Raw genomic sequence first — 20852 nt, 5'->3', positions numbered from 1 at the left:
TAAATATTTTTAGGTATGTGCAAATAAATATTTCTTTCTGTTAAACATGCAAAGACATAAAAATTAGTCCAAAAACATTCATAAGCTGCAATTACCATTATAAATAACACATGTAACTTAAAAACATTTAAAACATTCATAGTCAGTTAACAAGTTACATAATTTCATAGTTCCACAAACATTAACTGAAAAACATATAATAACAACTCTGGTCCGAGTTAGACAAAATAAAATCATAACATGCGTCCTAAAATATAGTTCAAGCAGGCGGGGGTTTCAGCCATGATGGTGGATTGTATGCCATATCCTGTAGCCATGCAACCAAGTATTCTGGCTGTCCTTTTAGTGAAACAACCATTTCCCGAACACTCTTGTGCAACAGAAGTCTTAAGCACCGGTTCCGGAAATCAGAGTCACTTGTAATTTCCTCAAGGCAGAGCACTTCGGCCGTAACCTCAGAAATTGATACCTCTTTTATTTTCTTAAGAGTTGCAGCTCTATCCTTAGATGCAGTAGCTATTTCACTAACTGAATCCGCTATTTGTCTTGAGGCTGGAAGTTTTTGCTTTGTTTGCCTGCTAGACCCTTCACCTCTCTTCCTCTTCCCATGGCTTCCTGAACCACTAGGTGCAGTATTTGCTGTTAAGTTTACGCCTGCCATCTCATCCGTAACTCCTATACTAGCACCTCCAAGATCTTCTTCGCTATCCCCCGATCCTTCAAGGAGATCTGTATCAACTCTATACACATTCTCTTCATCATCCTCTTGTGTCTGAGGTTGGGTTAAAGACGGTGCCAACATATCCTCTCCAGATGCTATCACACCCTTGAATATCGTGTTTAATTCATGAGCAAACTTTAACCCCTGGTACCTAAACTTTTCATACTGGGGATTCTCCTGCAAGAATACAATCAACAAAAATAAAAAGCCTATAACAAGTAATAACACAGTTCATAACTCAAGATCAACAATTATATACCAGTTTTTTCTTCTCCCACCACTCATTTGTTGCCACCACTGTATTGTTTATAGGGTCCCAACCTACACCAGTTTCTTTGTTCAAATCAACCCATGTCCTCCAATCCTTCCTCAAGCTATCAAGCCTATTTTTCAATTGCTTCCTCTCATATGATTTTCCTGTTTTTGCATTGAATGCAGAATGAATGTTGTTCCACCCAGTCTTTGAAAATGATGTTCCTTGACGATTTTTCCGGTAGATTTGCTCCATGCATTCTTTAAGTAACACCTCTGTGGTGCTTGTATCCCATGTTGCCTTACCTTTATCTTTGTTCATAATTCTATTGAAAAATGTCAATCAAGAATGCAAAAGGGAGTTACAGTGAACCAGAGCACTTTTCTTCCAACAATGCAGAAATATTATACAAATTCAACAATCTTAAATTAGAGGCACTTTACAAACAACTTCCCGAGAGGCAGACACCTAAAAAATATCAGATATTTATGTTTCAAAATTCTTTTTATGTTTCTCTTGTAAATAAATATGAGAGGAAATATCTAATATATATAATATTTATGAATTATAACCTTCACATTTTCGGACTAAAAATAAGCGCCACATTAATTGAAACACTGATCTTCACATTTTCAAACTAAAAAAACGCCAACTTTTCGGAGCTTGTCACAAATAATTAACAGGAAAGGGGTACTCAGAACTACAAATCATCATCAGAAGAATCAAAGACCAGCGGTTCTGCCTCCTACGATACTACCAGGTCATACTACCATCAGTTTTTCCTACTACACTACTACCATTCGACAGCCAGGCCACATTAATTGAAAGAGCATCAGATCAAGAGCAAGAACATCAGATCAACACTTCTAAAATTAATAAGGCTATGGGTCCGACTTATCTACCAATGGCAGCCAACAACATGAATCGAACACCAGCAAATCTAGGACCAAAAACATGTATCTCTTACCAGCTGAACGAACGAGACTTGTGGATTAGGAGCAACACGGTCGGCGGCGGATCAAACGGACGGACTGCCCTGCAACCGAATAGAGGAAGAAATGATCAAACGAACAACCCAGCAGTGTTTGGAGGAGCTGAACGAACGACCACAGTCCAAAAGAACCAGAACAGAGGAGACGGTGGAACACGGCGGAGACACGGCGGGAGACGGCGGTGACAACGGACGGCGACCCTGGAATGCAACCGAACAGAGGGAGAAGAGCGACAACCGAACGATCTATGGAGGATCTGAACGAACGGCCACAAGCCACCCACTCCCACACAAGAACCGGAGATGACACGGCAGGAGACGGCGGCGACAATGGACGGCGACGCTGGCTTCAACCGGGCAGAGGAAGAGGAAGAACGACCGAACGAACTGGAAGAACTGACCGAACGACCGAACGACCCACTCCCACACAAGAACCGGAACTGATGAGACGGCGGAGACACGGCGGTAGACGGCGAGTGCACGGCGGGGATATGGCAGAAGACGACGAGCTCCCTTTTTCAGCTTCAGATCAGGTTTGAAAATCAGAGTGCCGAGTGCGTGTGTGGGTATTTTCTTTTAGCTAATAAACATGCAGAGGGCAGGTAGGTAAAAATATTTAACATGCTACCAACGGTTTCTCAAACGCACCGGCCTCCAAAAAAAAGCTCCACAAATCAACTTCTCCCATAAGTCCATCTGAGCCTCCAGAAGTCAGATTGGGCCACTGTGAATCCAAACACCTCAAAAACGCAGCCACATCAGAAGCCCGATGGAAACGCACGTTTGGGCCCCCAAACGTGATGCCAAACGGGCCCAAAGACAGGTGAGGCTGGGCTTTTACTTCCGAGAGAGGCTAGGCTTTGGAGAGGTAAAAAGGGGAGGGGCCAGAGCCGTACAGTTTTTTTTGAGAGGAAAAAAAGTTTTGCGGTAGTCAATTAGTGCAACAATGAGCTAACAACGAGGCCCAATGCAATTTTAGACAGCTTGGACGAAGCCCAAGAAAAATATTTTTCATTTAATGCGGCTTATGAACACTAAAATGTGTCTGGAGCTGATGATAAGCCGTTTATTGAAATGGCTTGGTGGATGAGCTTCTATATGTTTATTGATATTGATATTGATGATCATGTTCGAGACGCCAAATGTAGGCTACCTAGTCTTGGTTTGTCGTGCTGTTTCATGAGTTGATGTTAATTACAACGTATGTTGCACAGGATAATCAAAGGCCAAAAATAAAACAATACGTAGCATGCATATTTTAATCTTTTGCTTTCGCTTTCTTGTTACCCAAAACCCTTGGTTCCATATTTTACGGTGAGTACGCTTAAGCATATGTTTCCTAAATTAAAGTTGGTGATCAGTGGCTAGTGAAGGCATTTTGTGATCCAAAGTTTATCGAAAAATTTTCTATGAAAATTGAGTAAGAAATAATCATTATAATTTCTGAAGTTAGCTTGCGAATAGGACAGACGAAAAATGGGTATTATTGATTTGGACTACAAGTGGAACTTCAAATCCATACAATGACATCACATATCATATTACCTTACACTAATTGTTTAAATCCCACTAGTAATATACGTGTACCCCACTATTTTTTTCTCTTGAATCGTTGTACATTATAATCAAGGGACAAAAAATCGGACCGAACAATGAACCTGTCAATTTAGTAGATTAAGGGTTAATAGTCTGACCGGAGTCGGACCTGTCATATTAAAATAATATAATTTAATTAATAATAACAAAATAAAATAATATTTATAAATAATAATCAGTCAACAAAATACAAAAAAGCCATAAAAAATAGTTTGAATATTTAATTTTAGTAAAATGTCCTTAATAAAAAAAATTTTAAGTGGCTCAATTCCAAACTCCATCTAAAAATTTTTTCACCATTCTTTTTTTGGGAACTCTCTTTTGCGTTTTGGTGTGGGCTACCTCTGAATCATTGTTCTGCGGTCATCCTTTTTTTATCTTCATATGCTTACAGCTTGCCCCTCAATCACTCCATCAAGTACCACCGTCAAAAAGTAACCAACTCAAAAGAAAGACTCGGAAGACTTGGACTATCGTGCTTGCTCTGAAATTACAGGCCGTGCATTCCTTCATTTAATAATAAGATAGTTGCCTATTGTTCGTTCACTTCCTTAGATTACTTTCTCACTTCACTCACCTCTCCATCCTTGTCCCCAATGGCTCCTCATTTTGCTCTTCTTCCTCTTTCCACTCCCCCGCCACCTCTATCTTTCTTATTTCAACCCTTCCACCACCTCCTCAATAGCCCGAGGTATCTTCTTCATTCTCTACTCTTCGTCTCCTCCAGTTATTTTTTCCTTTCTCAATTACTGCCCCTCTCTTTTGTAGGATTCTTTGGATTTTCGATCATCACCTCTTGCTCTTCTAATGGCAGAGACGCAGATGGCCTCAAGAGCAACGATCACCTTCATGAACAACAGGAAGACTAAAATTATTAAACCGAACAACCCATTCAACCTGCAGGTTGCCCGGTTTTTATCAGTTAAACCGATTTTTTTTCAATTTGATCATAAGCTAGTTTTCTCCTTTAACCAGACTGGACCAAAGACTGATTCATCGGTTTTTTGGTTGAACCGGTCAATCTAACCTGGTTTTTTTTTTCATTGATTATAGCAGTCACCTCGTGGAAGTTTTTATCTACATCATTATCAGTAGTAACATATATACATATATAAGAAGATTCATTTAAAGACAGAGAAAGGAAAAGGAGGCAAGAATTAAAAGAAAGAAATGGTAATTAAACTGATGAAATTCTTAATTGAAGATGGCATAATGATAATTAAGTTGTTGCAGTCTGCTGAATTCTTTGTTAAGCTCTTGCTGAAAAGGAAGATAGTAAGAGAACAAAAGTGAAGCAAACAAGCTAGGGTTATTGGAAAATGTATACAAGAAGCGGTAGAATTAACAGAGAAATATATAAAGGGGTGATGGCATTGAAATTAAATGCAAATGAAACTTAAATTCAAGTAAATGAAACTTTTCTTAATTTGGCATACAACGGTGGCGGAGAGATATGAGGAAAAGAGGATCAGAATAATTCATTTAATTTGCTTGCCAATTAAGAGTCATCCATTATCTTAGTATGATACTCCTCTAATCCTTAATATAAAACCTATTTAACCAATTTGATTAGATTAAAGAAGTTATGTAAGTTAGTTAATTACAAGAAATATTACATTTTTTTCCTAAAACACCATAATCATTTTTCTTAATATCCTCCCTCCATCTTCTACTTGATTATGGTTGAGAAAGTATTTATAGAGATAATTTAGAAAAAATTGATAATATAAAAAATAAATCTTATATTTAGAACCAAAATTAACTTAACAATTAGTTTTTATATTAAGGACAAAAAGAGTATTTTATTATCCAACTCCTCCTTTTCCCTAATTGTACTGCTTTACAAAGAACCTATAGGCCAGCCTAGTTTTTTTTTTATAAAAAAAATAAAAGGACAAAATGCTATTAAACATAAATATTATACAAACAGATGTCTTAAAAGGAGTCAAAGGAAGTTTAAACTAATATACATTAACTAAGGTTAGAAAGTAAATCAAGAGGACAGATCTGCGATTAGCAGAAATTTATAAGCAGAGCTTAGCTATAACTGGACGTGGGTTTACATTTTTGTTCTCTCTCGCAATGTTTATCAATCACTTGATAATGTGAAATTGCCAAGAAAAAACCCATCCAAGTCGTATCAAAGTCAGCATGTTAACATGGAAGAACACAACTTCAATGCCGAAGAAATAATTAACCTACAATTTCTTCTCCGAATAGACAACCCCCACCCTCCAGTGGTACTGTTTTGATCGTCAATGGAGTTAAAAATCATAATAAAAAAAAAAGGAAAAGAGAATTGAAGTCTAGAAATTAAGGATTTGTTTGGTATGAAGGAATTAGAGGGGAAAAAATTTTGTAATGAGTTTGATTTAAAAAATTGAATAAGTGGAGTTGAAAGCTTTTAATTAATTTTTCTAATTATGTTATCTTACATCTTCTTTTTAACAAAACTTTATGGCTCTACTTTTCTAATTTTTTAAATCGAGCTTATTGAAATTTTCCTCCTTTCTCTTTTCCTCCAATTTCCTCATACCAAACATAGAATAAAACCGTAACAGAGTAGCGGGTGGAGAGAATAGATCAAATGAGAGCTGAAGAAAAATGTAAAAAGCTAATAATAAGTTAACATTTTCATTAGCTAAACAAGAGCTCTCATTTTTCAAGATCCAAGTTTGAAAAATCTGTATAAAGCATGCAGTGGCAAGAGGGCACTCTGGAGTTGGTGTGAAATGTCGAAGAATGAGTGTTGTGCAGAAAAGGAAGACCAATAATATGAATAATTAATAATCGATGACAGGAAAGGAGGAATTTCTTTTTCTTTTTTGGCCAATATATAGGTGACAAATAGAATGGCACAGCTTTTAATATGTCAGGGACAAAATTACATCACCAAATCATTAAAATGATGGATATATATATGTGTGTGTCTCGAAAAATAGTTTAGAATACTAGATACATCTTAATCAACTATTATACTAACTTTGATCATTAATATAAAAATTAATTAAAAATTTAGTTTTATCCTATATATAAGATCTCTAGTTATTTTATTTTCAAATAATCTTTATAATAATTGTCCATGTTAAAGAGTTATTATTAAGAGTAATTCAAATACATATAATTAATAAGGTAGAAGACAACAACTTTTTATTATAAATGACTAATTAAATTAATTTTATTAATATTAACAAGTTAGTTATTTAGTTCTTATATTAATAACTGAAAGTAATAATATTCTTGACTAGATAATCCAAAGAAAGCGGTGAGTTTATATTTTTCCCCAGAAAGAGCATTCTTTCATAACAAGAAAAATGGTAAGGTCAAAAATTGCAACCAAAAAAGGGGGGGTCCACACTTCCATCGCTTTTGAAAATGATGTCTTTTACTCGAAAAGAGAAGAATAATGCATTGACCCTCCTTTGTTTTTTTTTTGGATACAGACCCTCCTTTGTTTTTGTTTATATTTGTTTGATACTCTTGACCCAGATTTGTTTTACGTCCACGTGCATTCGTCCTTTGTACCTTTTCTTTAATGCAAAAGAGCAAAAACAGTTTTTTTTTGGGCCTGAAAAAGGTAAACACCATTTAAATCAAAGTCATGGATAATGATTAACAATTTTGATAACTTACCTTATTTTTTACAAAAATAATATTCGGTGTTTTTTTCCTTTAAGTAGTGCTATTTAAGGCCCTCTTTTTAAGATTTTCCTTCAATGACTAGCTTCTTTCTATTTTGATATCTAATAATGTCCCTGATTAGAAAACATTCCGTTCTTTTAATCAACTAACTTAACATTGAAATACTCCTCTGGTCCTTAATATAAGACCCATTTAACTAATTTGATTAGATTAAGGAAGTTAGGTAAGTTAGTTAATTATAAGAAATGTGACATGTTTGTCCTAAAATACCATAATCATCTTTTTTAATACCCACTTTTCCTCTCCTACTTGATTATGGTTGAGGGAGTATCTATAGAGGTAATTTAGAGAAAATTGATAATTATGAGAAATGGGTCTTATATTTAGGACCAAAACCAACTCAACAATTGGGTCCTATATTAAGGACCAGAGGAGTAATAATTAATCAATCAACTAACTTTGGCATTTTCAATTGGGCGTGGACGGGGATGACCAGAGTAAAATGTCACATTAAAATATTTGTTTTGATTCAAAAGATGAACTTTGGTTTTAAATCTTAATTACTACTTCTACTCCTTAATACTCCTCCGGTCTTTAATATAGAATCCAATTCTTGAGTTGGTTTTTGTTCTAAATATAAGACTCATTTCTCATATTTATCAATTTTCTCTAAATTACCCTTATGAATACCCCTTTAACCATAGTCAAGTAGAAGAGGAAGAAAAGGTATTAAGAAAGATGATTATGGTGTTTTAGGAAAAATGTGTCACTTTTCTTATAATTAACTGACTTACCTAACTTCTTTAATCTAATCAAATTAGTCAAATGGGTCTTATATTAAGGATCGGAGGAGTATAAGAGTTAGATTGCTATTTAATTTGGCCCTAAATATCAAACACTAATTCATTTTACCTCTTGTATTTATTTATTTTTTTCTAAGGTAATATCTATAACAGTTGTATATGTTAAATGTGTCATCATCATATGATAGTTCTAACTAATATAAATGATTAGTAAAGATATTTTAAAAAAGATAACACCTCTTTATTATAAATAACTAATTTAACTAATTTTTTAATTATTAATCAACCAGTTTTTATATTAAAAATCAAAAGTAGTATATCATTGTCTAAATGTTGACTGCCATTTATGAAGTACATGGGGAATGGGCCCAACAAACTTAACCTGGGCTGACCAAATACAACATATTATATACCCATGACATTCCCCTACTGAAGAAGCTTACCAATTTCTACTTTTGGACAAAAATAACATAAGGTTTTTATTCCCACTTCCACTAAATTTTGGGCTCGAACTTTCTTTTGACTCAGACATCAAGACCTAACAAAAGGAGCAAAAGGGCCTTAGCCCCTCTTTAACTGGGACACATGACGCAAAAAATCAGCCCCTCTTTTCGTAAAATTCTTTCCAAATCAACCTCGTTTGCATAATCATAAATCCACATCAACCCACTTGTCCTAATTATTTATTCTTTTAAATAATTATAATTTTTAATATCATTTTCAATAAATATTATTTTCTGTAGGTCCTTCCCTCTAATTTTCCCTTCATTTTAATTCTAAGTATAAAATATTAATCCATTTGGTCCATTAAATCTACAAATTTTTTTCATAAACTCTATCTGTTGATTAACATGTTAAAGCGGTTCTTCATCAAGGAAGTATCAATGCAAATTATTAAAAGAATGTTTTAAAAAAACCAACACATATTTATTATGATAATTAATTGAACTATTTTTTTAATTTTTGTAAATTATTTATCTAACTCTATATTTAGTCTCGGATGAAGTAGTAACTTTCTTAGTCCATATGGCAATGATACTCTTGGTTCAATTCTGATAAAAAAAAAGGTTTTGGTTAAAAAAAATATTTGGATCTTATGCAACGTGATAATGCCCATTAATTCGCGAAGATGAACTTAAAAAACATCATTTGCAAGTCATGAATATTCAGTTTTGTTTTTTTAATTCTTAGAATTATGAAGTTTTATTACTTCAGAAAATAAACCTCAGCTTCAAACATAGCAACTCTAGATACTGATTTACCAGACGCCTTTAAATTCTTGTATTATTTATTTATATTTATTGTGGGATATGCTTGTTATCTCTTTCTAGTCTATGTTGCTACATTCGATACTTAATATAAAAGCTAGATGATTAATCTTACGAAATTTAAAAAATTTATTGAGTTGGTTATTTGTAATAAATATGTATTGAACTAAATTACTCTATGTAATCATGTACATTGGAACTATCTTTTAATAAAAACTCCTTACAATAAAAAAGGATATTTTTTTTAAAATTAAAACAACATATTATCTGGCGTAAATTTTTTATCTGAGAGAGTGCTCCACTGCCCACTGCGACGGAGAATACGAGTGCCCCCTTTGATCGCACCTTGCGAGAGAGGGGGAAGGAAGGGTTCACTGATGGAGGAGGAAAGGGAGGAAGCGGATCGAAGGAAGAAAAAGGTGAGGAAGGCAGGAGAAGAATTTACTGGTGGAGTGTTGATGAAGCCGAGAGTGGAAAGCTGGATGGAGGTGGATAAGGGGCAAGTCTCCCTAAAGTCTTATCGAGAGTCCTTGATGCAAAATGTGAATGCAAAGACCTGTTGGTGGGAATGGTCGAAGGAGAACAACGAGGAAGGATATGAAGGCTACGGCTCGAGCACCGATTTTGATAATGTGTTAAATCCAAGCGAAGGAATTGAAGTGGATTTATCAAACCCTTTGTGCCCAAAGTTTAGATTGGATGAGAAAGAAAAAGAGAGGTTGATAAAACCTTTCAAGAAAACTCTGATTGTGAAGCTGATGGAAAGGCAACTGACATATAATTTCATGGAGAAGAAGTTGAAGCAAATCTGGGAAAGAAAAGGTATTGTCGAGATCTTTGATCTTGAAAACGATTTTTATTTGGTTAGTTTCCAGTCTATGGAGGATTATATGGAGGCGTTGACGGGTGGACCATGGGTGATATCTGATGCCTATCTAAATGTAGCGAGATGGAATCCAAACTTTAATTCGAAGAACACGCGGATTGAGTCTATCATTTCCTGGGTAAGATTCCCAGATTTACCAGCGCCATTATTTAATAAAAAATTCTTACTCAATCTGGGTAATGCTATAGGAAAGGCTATTCGTTTAGATATCCATACTGTGCAGAGGTCAAGAGGGAAATTCACGCGAATGTGTATTGGGTTGGACTTGACAAAGCCATTGGTGCCTGAATTTGAAGTTGAAGGGCATGCTTTGGATGTAGTCTATGAGAGTTTGGGAATGCTCTGTAAAAAGCGTGGTCTGTTTGGACATCTAAGGGAACAATGTGAGGAATTTCACAAAAAGAGTAATGAGGAAAGTATGAATGTGGGGGAATTGGAGCATAGAAAGGGGATGGAAGAGAGATCGAGAGACCTTTGGAAAACTGTGTAGCAAGGTAGGAGGCAGAGGAAGGGATAGGTGGTAATGTGGAACAAACTGAACGGGTCGAGATTTAGTGTTCTTGCTGAAGAGGACAATGTGGAGCTGCCAACGGAAGGTGTGGAAGACGATGGTAGGGCAGTGTTGAATGAGACTACAAATAGATAAAATGAGCTTGCCACCAGAATGAAGTTGACAAAGAAAAATGACATAGTCAATCTAGGTTATAGATAAAACAAGGAAGGAGACAGCCACAAACAAAAAACAGGGGGAAAGGAAGGAGAAGGAGAATAAGTTGAAAAGTATCTTGATGAAAAAACAAGAGGAGAGCAGGAAGAGTAGTGAGCAAGAAATGTCTGAAAGTCAAAGAGAAATTGAGATTATCCTAGAGATAAACTTAGAAGTATATGTAGGAAAAGAAGTGGATATGATAGAAAAGGAAAATATGGAACCAGGGGAAGGCAGTGAATACCGAAGGGGGAAGGAAGGTATTGACCCCGGAGACATTAGAGAGATAGTAGGAAAGGAGGACCCGATTGATGGTGTGGCAATGAGTGTAGAAGGAGGGTATGAAACATCCTCGCTTGGGGCAGAGCTATGAGTTTTTGGTGTCGCAGAAAGTTTCCAACCACTACAACAGTTTTATTATGAAAATTCTTGTATGGAATAGTAGGGGGCAGCAAGTAAGGGATTTGCAGCAGTTATAAAAAGCTTAAAATGTGAATACAAGTTAGATGTAGTAGTGATACTGGAACCACGTATTAGTGGAAGAATGGCCAACAAAGTGATTTAGGGATGGGGATTTAAACAATCTGTCAAAAGCGAGGCTGAGGGCTTCTCAGGAGGAATTTGGATTGTGTGGGAAGATGATGGTTTGAAAGTTGATGTTTTGGAAACAAGTGATCAGTTCATCCACTGTAGAATAAAAGCGGATGAAGATGCAATGCTTTTCATGGCAGTTTATGCCAGTCCAAATGAACAAAAAAGACAAGAATTATGGAATGGAATTAGCCGGTTAAGGGTGCAAGTGGTGGAGCCATGGTTGGTAGCTGGGGACTTTAATGAAATTAAAACACCTCTTGAGCAAAAAGAAGGAGGAAGAATTAACACAACAAGGTGTGGAAGGTTTAGTGATTGGATTCAACAATGTCAATTCATTGATCTTGAAGCAAAAAGGCCTCTATATACATGGAAGGGACCTAAATGGGATGGTTTGGAAAGGGTCTATAAGTGGTTGGATCAATGCCTGTGCAATACTCAATGGCAAGAGAATTTTGATGATGCTGTAATTAAAGTAATTCCACGTGTGGGTTCTGACCACCACCCTTTATATGTGGAATTACATGAGGAGGATGGGGGAAGAAGGAATAGATTGTTCAGGTTTATTGCTGCTTGGCAATCCCACAATGGGTTTAATGAATTTTTAGAGGATAAATGGAGGGGAAATAATGAAGCACATGATAAGCTGAGAAGATTGCAAGATAATCAGGGAGTGGACTAAGGAAGTCTTTGGCAGGATTGAGTTGAGAAAGAGGGGACTGTTGAAAAGATTATGGGGCATCCAATGCAGTCTTGCCAGAAAGTCAAACCCTTTCCTAAGCAATTTGGAAAGAGAGCTTGAGGAGGAATTGTTGAAGATGGTAAAATAAGAAGAATTATTATGCACTACAACAAAATGTGTCATTTACCTCCCTCATTTATGTCTGTTTTGCAAAACAGAAGAGACTTCATGTCTGTTTTAAACAAAACAGACGTGAACTCACGTCCGTTGACCAAAAACAGACGTGAACTCACGTCCGTTGACCCAAAACAGACGTGAACTCACGTCCGTTGACCAAAAACAGACGTGAACTCACGTCCGTTGACCCCAAACAGACGTGAACTCACGTCCGTTGACCCAAAACAGACGTGAATTCACGTCTGTTTCTAAGTAAACAGACGTGAAGTCATTTTTAAACCCGCGCCCAACTCCTGCAGCTCGCCGCTTCAGTAGTTGTCTATCAGATTTGCATATGTACCGCGCTCGATCGAAGAACTCCAACTCGCAGCTATCTCGCACCCAACTTTCAGTTTCGATCGGTCTCTCCCTCTCATTTTCCTCTTGTCCGTGAACTAGCCGTGAGCTCTTCCCCTGGTTTCAGCTCTTCAAGGCCGCGCCGTAGCCGGACTCCCTCCATTACGTCGTTCATTCTGCAGTAGCCGTTGTAGCAGCTCGCCGTTGAAGCCGTGAAGCTCACACGCACAGCAGCTCACCGTCGTCGTCCTCTCTGTAGGCCGTTGATTCGAAGGCACGCCAGAACGGTGAAGGTAAGTTCATTCAACCGTTGCATTTTAGTGTGTTGTACGGTGGGTTTGAGTAGGTTGAGGAGTTTGAATTGGTTTCTGAGGTTGCTGTTTAAATTTTTGCTGAAGAATTGTGTTTAGATAGTTTTAAATTTGTATATATTGATTGGTAGAAATTTTAATGATTTCAAGCCTTGTTAATCTTGTTAGAAAAATAATGCATACAAGGTGTTTGTTAAAATGCCTAAGAGGGATTGCATTAGATAGTTTGCTATATGTGTTGAATTTAGATTAAGGATTGGGTATACATTAAATGATTAATGAAAAAATTGCATTTAGATAAGTTAAAATTTGTTTACATTGATTGGGTAATAGATTTGAAGTTTGAAATCATTTGCTTGGAATTGGCATGATTTATGTTGTAATTGGAATGAATCGGATTCAATTGATATCATTAGTTTTGAATTTGGTTAATGTTTATTGGGACTGTGCTGAATGGAATTAAATTGTTTATAATTCCTTAGGTAGTAACAGAATGGATCATAGTTGGATGAATGCTTTAAGAACAAGTGATGAATATGAGAACGGAGTAGAACGATTTATTGAATTTGCTAAACAGAATGCTCGTAGCAATAACGGAATGTATTTTTGTCCCTGTGTCAAGTGTTTAAATGAGAGGCGACTAAGTGTTGATGATATTAGAGATCACCTGCTTTGTGATGGTATAAATCTTCGATATACAAAATGGATATGGCATGGTGAAGTAGGAACAAGTTCAATACTCGAAGAAGAGGAAGATATGGATGATGTAAATGATAGAATGAGCGATATGATTCGTGATGTAGGGGTAGAGTTCTTTGTGCAATCACATGCAAATGATAACTTGAAGAGTGATGCAGAGATGCCTTTGTACCCTGGGTGTTCTAAGTATACACGATTGACAGCTGTATTGAAATTGTTCAGTTTAAAAGCAAATAATGGGTGGACTGACAAAAGTTTCACAGAGTTGCTTCAATTGATTAGTGATATGCTTCCAATTGATAACGTTCTTCCAAATCGTGTGTATGAAGCAAAGAAAATCTTGTCTCGGATGGGTATGGGCTATGAAAAGATACACGCTTGTCCTAATGACTGTGTATTATATAGAAAAGAGTATGCTGGTCTACGTGAGTGCCCAAAATGTAAAACTTCACGATTCAAGGTGAAAAAGAACATGGACTGTGCTGGTAACTATGATGGTGACGAGACAAGTAAAGGGCAACCTTTGAAGGTGTTATGGTATCTTCCGATAATACCACGATTTAAGCGCTTATTTGCTAATGCAACAGAAGCGAAGAAGTTAAGATGGCATTTTGATGAGAGAATATCAGATGGAAGATATCTTCGGCACCCTGCTGATTCTCCTCAATGGCAGAAAATAGATGAAATGTTTCCAGAATTTGGTCTTGAACCAAGAAATCTTCGCCTTGGGCTTTGTACAGATGGAATCAACCCTTACGGTACTCTTAATAGCACACATAGTGCATGGCCAGTACTGTTGGTGATTTACAACCTACCTCCCTGGTTATGTATGAAGCGCAAGTACATGATGCTTTCTATGATGATTTCAGGACCGAAACAACCAGGAAACAATATCGATATCTACTTGGCACCTTTAATTGAAGATTTGAAGATGTTGTGGGAAGAAGGCGTGGATGTGTTTGATGCATACAAGCAGGAGTCCTTTAAGTTGCGTGCCATGATCTTTACAACGATAAATGACTTTCCTGCATATGGAAATCTATCAGGATACAGTGTGAAGGGGCATAAAGCATGTCCTATATGTGAAGCAGACACATACTTCCACCAACTTAAGCACGGAAGGAAGACAGTTTACCTCGGTCACAGGAGGTTTCTTGATCGGTTCCACCCATACCGGAGATTGAAAAAGGTTTTTAATGGCTCACCAGAGCATGGCATGGCTCCGAAGGCATTAACTGGAGAGGAAGTTTACCAGCGAGTTGAAAGAATCAATGTCATTTTCGGTAAGACTCAAAAAGCTGCAAGTGAGAAAAACATATGGAAGAAGAGGTCTATTTTCTTTGATCTTCCATATTGGCGCAGTCTTGATGTAAGACACAGTATCGATGTGATGCATGTGGAAAAAATGTGTGTGATAGTCTTATCGGTACTCTTTTGCACATACCGGAAAAACTAAAGACGGAATTAATGCAAGACTTGATCTGGCTGAAATGGGCATTCGAGAGCGCTTACATCCACAATTGAGAGAGGGTGGTAAGCGGGCTTATATGGAACCTGCGGCCCACACATTGTCTAAAGTCGAAAAAACAAGCTTGTGTCGGTGTTTGCATGACATCAAGGTGCCCCAGGGGTATTCTTCTAATGTGAAAAGGCTTGTCTCAATGCATGATTTGAAGTTAGTGGGAATGAAGTCTCATGATTATCATGTACTGATGCAACAACTATTACCCGTAGCTATTCGAGGCACAATGAGAGATGATGTGAGGAGCACTATAACTAGATTATGTATCTTCTTCAATGCTATTTGTAGCAAAGTCATTGACATAGAGAAATTGGATGAATTGGAAAATGAGGGTTATGTTATCTTGTCTCAACTAGAAATGCACTTTCCCCCAGCATTTTTTGACATCATGGTGCATTTGATCATTCATTTAGTGAGGGAGATAAGGCTTTGCGGTCCTATTTTTCTAAGATGGATGTATCCATTTGAGAGGTACATGAAAGTCTTAAAAATTATTCTAAAAATCCTTATCGACCTGAAGCATCAATTGTTGAAAGGTATGTAGCGGAAGAGGCTATGGAATTTTGCAAAACATATCTATCTATAGCTAAGACACCATCTCGGCATGAAAACGGTACAAGTAAAGGAATCAGGGGGTTGAAGGTAAAGAGTATGGGTCGTGAAGAAGTGTTACAAGCGCACTTATACATATTGAATAATATGGAAGAAGTGCAGTCGTATTTAGATGATCACAAAAAAAGTTTAAAAGAGAAGTATCCAAAGAAAAGTGATATGCAGATAGCAAATGAGCATAACAAAACATTTATAACATGGTTCAGTGAAAAAGTTTTGAGAGAGGCCAATGTATCTGATACAATAAAATGGTTAGCTTGGGGTCCTTGTTTTGAAGTTATCACTTGGAGTGGATACGACATAAATGGATATTCCTTCTACACAAAAGCTCAAGATGACAAAAGTACTGTGCAGAATAGTGGGGTAATGGTGGTTGCTGAAGCGATGCATTTTTCGAGTTCGAAAGATAAAAACCCCAAATTGGCATCTATGGCTTATTATGGAGTTATTGAAGAGATATGGGAGGTAAACTACACCAATTTCAAGATTCCTGTCTTCAAATGTAAATGGGTCAACAACAACAGTATTGAAATAGATCAACAATTTGGATTTACATTAGTTGATCTTGGCAGGGTTGGTTATGCAGATGAGCCTTTCATTTTAGCAAGCCAGGCAAAACAAGTATTTTATGTTACTGATCCAGCAAATAAAAAATTGTCTATTGTCCTTCAAAGTAAAAAGCAGAAGGACAGTGATCCTACCATGAATCTTGATGAGACACCACCTTTTGCTTCAAATCCGCCTAGACCAAGTGAAGTAGAATTGGTAGATAATGATGAATATGCTGCAAGAGATGATCATTGTGAAGGGATATGGGACAATGCATAAAGTCAGATTAAGTAATGTAATTTTGCAACGTACCTTGTGTTATTTTCTTTCATTTATTTCATTGCAATGTACTTGATATTATTTATATATTAATACATTTCACTATAATTTACTTATTTATCTAATTTTGGTTTTTCAACAGGCACATGGAGGAGGATTTTGATGCCAATATGGAGGAGGATTATGACATCGATGATGTCAATCAGCCGGAAGGAAGGAAGGTTAGAGGTAGTACAAGGCTACCAAAGTTAGCAGTACGTCATGGTCGTATTCAGAAGAAGCATGTGGATTTTGATGCCAATATGAATCCAATTGGTGAAGAGAAGGACAGATTCATTAGCTATATAGGCTCCGTTGCCCGAAGCAAAGTCAATATTCTATGGCCTAATTGGAAGTCAATTTCTAAGGAGACGAAGGATAGGATTTGGGAATATATTTTGGTATGTCACTTTCTAATTTTATTTCATTTGTTTTATTGTAAATATAGTTATAACTAAGATCTTAAACTCAAACATATATATTTTTCTTTGCAGCAAACGTATGACATCCCTCGTACTGAGCAAATGAAAAAGCATTTGTTGCAGCAAGTTCGTCAGCGCTGGAAAGATTTTAAGCACACACTCACGAGCCAGTATGTGCGAGGGCCTAGGAAAGATGATGATCCGTGCGAAAAATACTCCTTCCTTGATCCAGATGATTGGAGGAGGTTTGTGGCATCACGGCATGATCCTAAATTTCAGGTACATTGCCTTATAAAGCAAAGTTTGATTTAATTTACTTCACTTACTCAATTTACTTTGTTTTCTTTTCCACAGGAATTAAGTGCGATGAATAAAGAAAGGCAAGCTAAAAATTTATATCCGCACTATTTATCCCGTGGAGGTTACAAGATGCTTGAGGAGAGGATCATGCAGGATGACTTTAAGGCGATGCAGGAAGCTGCAAAATCTGATCCTAGTATCGTTGTTCAGACCCCACCTCCTCCTCCACGTCATAGAAAATGGAAGGAAGCAAGGATGAAGAAGGGTCAATATATTAATCCAGCAGTTGCTGAGATTGCTAAAAAAATTGTAAGTTGTATACATCAAATAACTTTAACTTATGGTAATATTCCTTATATTTTATCATTAATTTTCTATTATACTGTCATTAATTTTTTATCATACTTAAAATGTTATAGGAGGTACTTGAAGAGCAAAGCAGTGAAGGTTCATTTAGTCCGAGTGGAAGGATGGACATTTTAGCGACAGCGATTGGGAAGCCTGATCACCCCGGACGCGTTAGAGGAGAAGGGAGGACAGTTGGTCTTACCCAATATTTTGGACAAACTTCACGAGCTTCTCTACGAAGTCAACCCACTGATGAGATGATAGCTAAACTTCGAGACCAAGTTCGTGATGAGCTCCAATCTGAGCTAGAGGTCAAGATTGAGGCCCAGTTACGCCAGTCACTTCGAAAAGAGCTTATGGCTGAGCTTCGTGATGAGATGAAATCTATGGTCTCTAGCATGCAAATTGGGACAGTTCAACAACAATGCACATCCCAGGTTTGTAATCAATTTCACTTAAATTAATGTTGAGTTTTACCAACGTTTTTTTAATTTAATTTAATACTTGCATTTCTCTCATTTAGGATTCCCCCGTCTTTCCTAGCACTAAAAACAGTTGTAATCCACCGGGGGCATTGGGAGAGCATGATCCTAGTAGTCCCACGCCGGACTTTGGACAACCTTGTTGTCTTCGTTTAGAGGTCCCAAGGATGCGTGTTGTTGCTGACGCTCTCCTCTACAATCAAGGGAGCACTATCCATCACCAACATATTCAAGAGGACCAAGCGAGGGTTACAGTTACGACTGTTCGAGAGGGAGAGACAGATGCGGATGTGCCATTCCCGACTGCTGAAGTTGTGAAGTTAGGTCAGGCAATTGGAACTTTCATTCTTTGGCCTAGACACCTTGTTGATGAGGAGATAATACCTGTGATGGTAAGAAAATGTTATTCTATACTGTATGCATTTTTTTAACATAATACTTATAATACTTATTATGTTTATTTGATGTTTCATTAGGACCAGAAAGATGTTAATAGATATCCCTGCTTGGCACAATTATATGAGGAATATAAAACAATTAACAAGGTCGACATAAAGATGCCTGTAGGGATTGTGGGTGAAGAAAAATCATATTTCTTTGGACTTGACAACAAAGACATCAGGGATTTGTTATCCTTGAAGGAGTTGGACATAGCATGGGTTCAATTAGCAATCATGTAAGTTTACTTTTTCATTTCTAACTTAAATTTCTAATCTCTTACTTTCACATACTAATAATTATCTTATTTCAATTCAATGATAGCTTCTTCCATAACAAATGCATGTCATCAATGGAGAAGAAAATTTGTATGGATATTTATGCCCTGCAAGTGTCCAGAAGAAGTACAACCCACTAGATAGGAGAATCAGATATGTGGGCAATACAATTGGAGACACTAAATTACCTTGTTATTTGGCACCAATTATTGAAGGGCAAGTAGCTTAATTATATTTATTTATACATACTTAAATTGTTAAGAATTATTGTGATATCCAGTAATGTATAAGTCTTACTCTATGATGCAGTTGTCATTGGAGTTTGTGTGTTTCTTGTCCCATTGACAATGTCATCTACTGGTTTGATCCCTTGGGTCGTCGTCCAAGCGGTGAGATGAGGGGCGTTTTCAACACGTAAGTACCTTAATGTAGATCAATAATTTTGTTTTCAATATAAATTATTTAACTTGTGCTTTCATTTGCTTATAGGGCTTTAAAGACTTATTATATAACCGGTGGGAAGCGTTCCGGGAAAAATGGCTCAACAACTTGGATATATCCTAGTGTGAGTACTTTAAATTGAAGTTCTTTCATTGATGGCAGTTATTTTATATATGAATTTGGATTATCATTTCCTTGTGATTTGCAGTGTGCTAAGCAACAAGGGCCAACAGAGTGCGGATATTACATTATCCGTTATATGTTTGAGATTATTGAGAGCGGATGTATTACAAAATTTGATGAGGTAAGTAAATATAATTTTAGTTTTGTAATAGTTGAATTTTTAAATTGAATTGTTACTTATTTTATTTTCTTCCTATGTTTAAATTTGTTCATTTGTCAATTTACAGATTTTTGATAATGATTGTTCATATACTATTGATGACATTAACTTCATCCGAGACCTTTTGGCACACAACTGCTTCAAGAATTGTGGTCCAGGGATTGAGCAAGTTTATGTTTAGAGACAATAGGATCAATATTGACTTTTGTAATTTGTTCTTCTTTTTTGACTAGTTAGTTAATTAATGTGTCTATATAGATGAAGTTATGATGTTGATATGTCTTGGCTGAAAATATTGACTGGTTCATACTATTTCAACTTGCTGGAAAGTGGCTATTATGGCTATTGTGGCTGTAGGAGAAGCAGTATATACGAACTGAATCTTTTTTTAAAAAAAACAGAGTAAATTCACGTCTGTTTAGAGAAAAACAGACGTGAATTCACGTCTGTTTTTCTCTAAACAGACGTGAATTCACGTCTGTTATTAAAAAAAAAGACGTGAATTCACGTCTGTTTTTAAAATAAACAGACGTGAATTCACGTCTGTTTTTCTCTAAACAGACGTAATTTACGTCTGTTTTAAAATTAACAGACGTGAATTCACGTCTGTTTTTTTCAACCAGACGTGAATTCTCGTCCGTTCCAAACAGAAGTAAAAAGGGGGTACTTTTTATGTCCCTTCTTTTCATGTCCCCTTCAAAACAGACGTAAAAAGTCCTCCAAAACAGAAGTAAAAAGGCTTCAGTGTAGTAGTGATGGTTTCAAAAATCACGAAGCACATAGATAGAATAAGGAGATAGAAATACAAGGTATTATGATAACAAGACAATCATCCAAGGAGAAGGAATAAAGTCAAAATGTTAAGAATAATGCAGGGGAATGGGTAGATAAGGAGGAAGAAATTGTGAATCTGTTTAGTAGCTTTTCTAAAGATTTATTCCAAGAAGAACATAATAAAAGAAGTTGGGTTGTTACAGAGCAGAAGTGGGGGGATGTGAGTAGGTAGGAAGTAGAAAGATTGAGTACTACAGTGAAAGGCGAAGAGATAAAGAGAGCTTTCTTCCAAATGGTAAGCTACAAAGCACCAGGGGAAGATGGATTCCCAGTCTTATTTTATCAACAAAATTGGGAAACGGT

General features: G+C 36.5%; 2 protein-coding genes across 2 annotated transcripts; one reads left to right on the top strand and one right to left on the bottom strand.

Annotated features, from left to right (window-relative positions):
* Positions 1 to 259: 259 nt before the first annotated feature.
* LOC114755987 (L10-interacting MYB domain-containing protein-like) lies at positions 260 to 1295 on the bottom strand. Its single transcript, XM_028944895.1, has 2 exons — positions 981 to 1295; positions 260 to 898 (listed from the first exon to the last, which is right to left on the bottom strand). The coding sequence occupies exons 1-2, from the start codon at positions 1293 to 1295 to the stop codon at positions 260 to 262; spliced, it is 954 nt and encodes a 317-aa protein (XP_028800728.1).
* Positions 1296 to 19154: 17859 nt separating this feature from the next.
* Positions 19155 to 19896, top strand: LOC114755985 (uncharacterized). Its single transcript, XM_028944894.1, has 4 exons — positions 19155 to 19345; positions 19421 to 19496; positions 19581 to 19676; positions 19783 to 19896. The coding sequence occupies exons 1-4, from the start codon at positions 19326 to 19328 to the stop codon at positions 19894 to 19896; spliced, it is 306 nt and encodes a 101-aa protein (XP_028800727.1). The 5' UTR covers positions 19155 to 19325.
* Positions 19897 to 20852: the final 956 nt, after the last annotated feature.

This window comes from Neltuma alba, unplaced genomic scaffold (genome assembly GCF_004799145.2).
Source record: "Neltuma alba isolate B1F8T4 unplaced genomic scaffold, ASM479914v2 tig00010367_pilon, whole genome shotgun sequence".
Classification (NCBI taxonomy): Eukaryota; Viridiplantae; Streptophyta; class Magnoliopsida; order Fabales; family Fabaceae; genus Neltuma; species Neltuma alba.
The sequence above is the reverse complement of the archived record's forward strand: the minus strand, read 5'-3'. Positions and strand labels throughout refer to the sequence as shown.

Excerpts from the sequence above, each read along its gene's own strand:
- LOC114755987 (XM_028944895.1), bottom strand. The coding sequence starts at position 1,295 with ATGAACAAAGATAAAGGTAAGGCAACATGGGATACAAGCACCACAGAG. Across the intron at positions 899-980 it reads GGTGGGAGAAGAAAAAACTG|GAGAATCCCCAGTATGAAAA; the intron begins GTATATAATTGT and ends GTATTCTTGCAG.
- LOC114755985 (XM_028944894.1), top strand. The coding sequence starts at position 19,326 with ATGAGGGGCGTTTTCAACAC. Across the intron at positions 19,346-19,420 it reads ATGAGGGGCGTTTTCAACAC|GGCTTTAAAGACTTATTATA; the intron begins GTAAGTACCTTA and ends ATTTGCTTATAG. Across the intron at positions 19,677-19,782 it reads GTATTACAAAATTTGATGAG|ATTTTTGATAATGATTGTTC; the intron begins GTAAGTAAATAT and ends GTCAATTTACAG.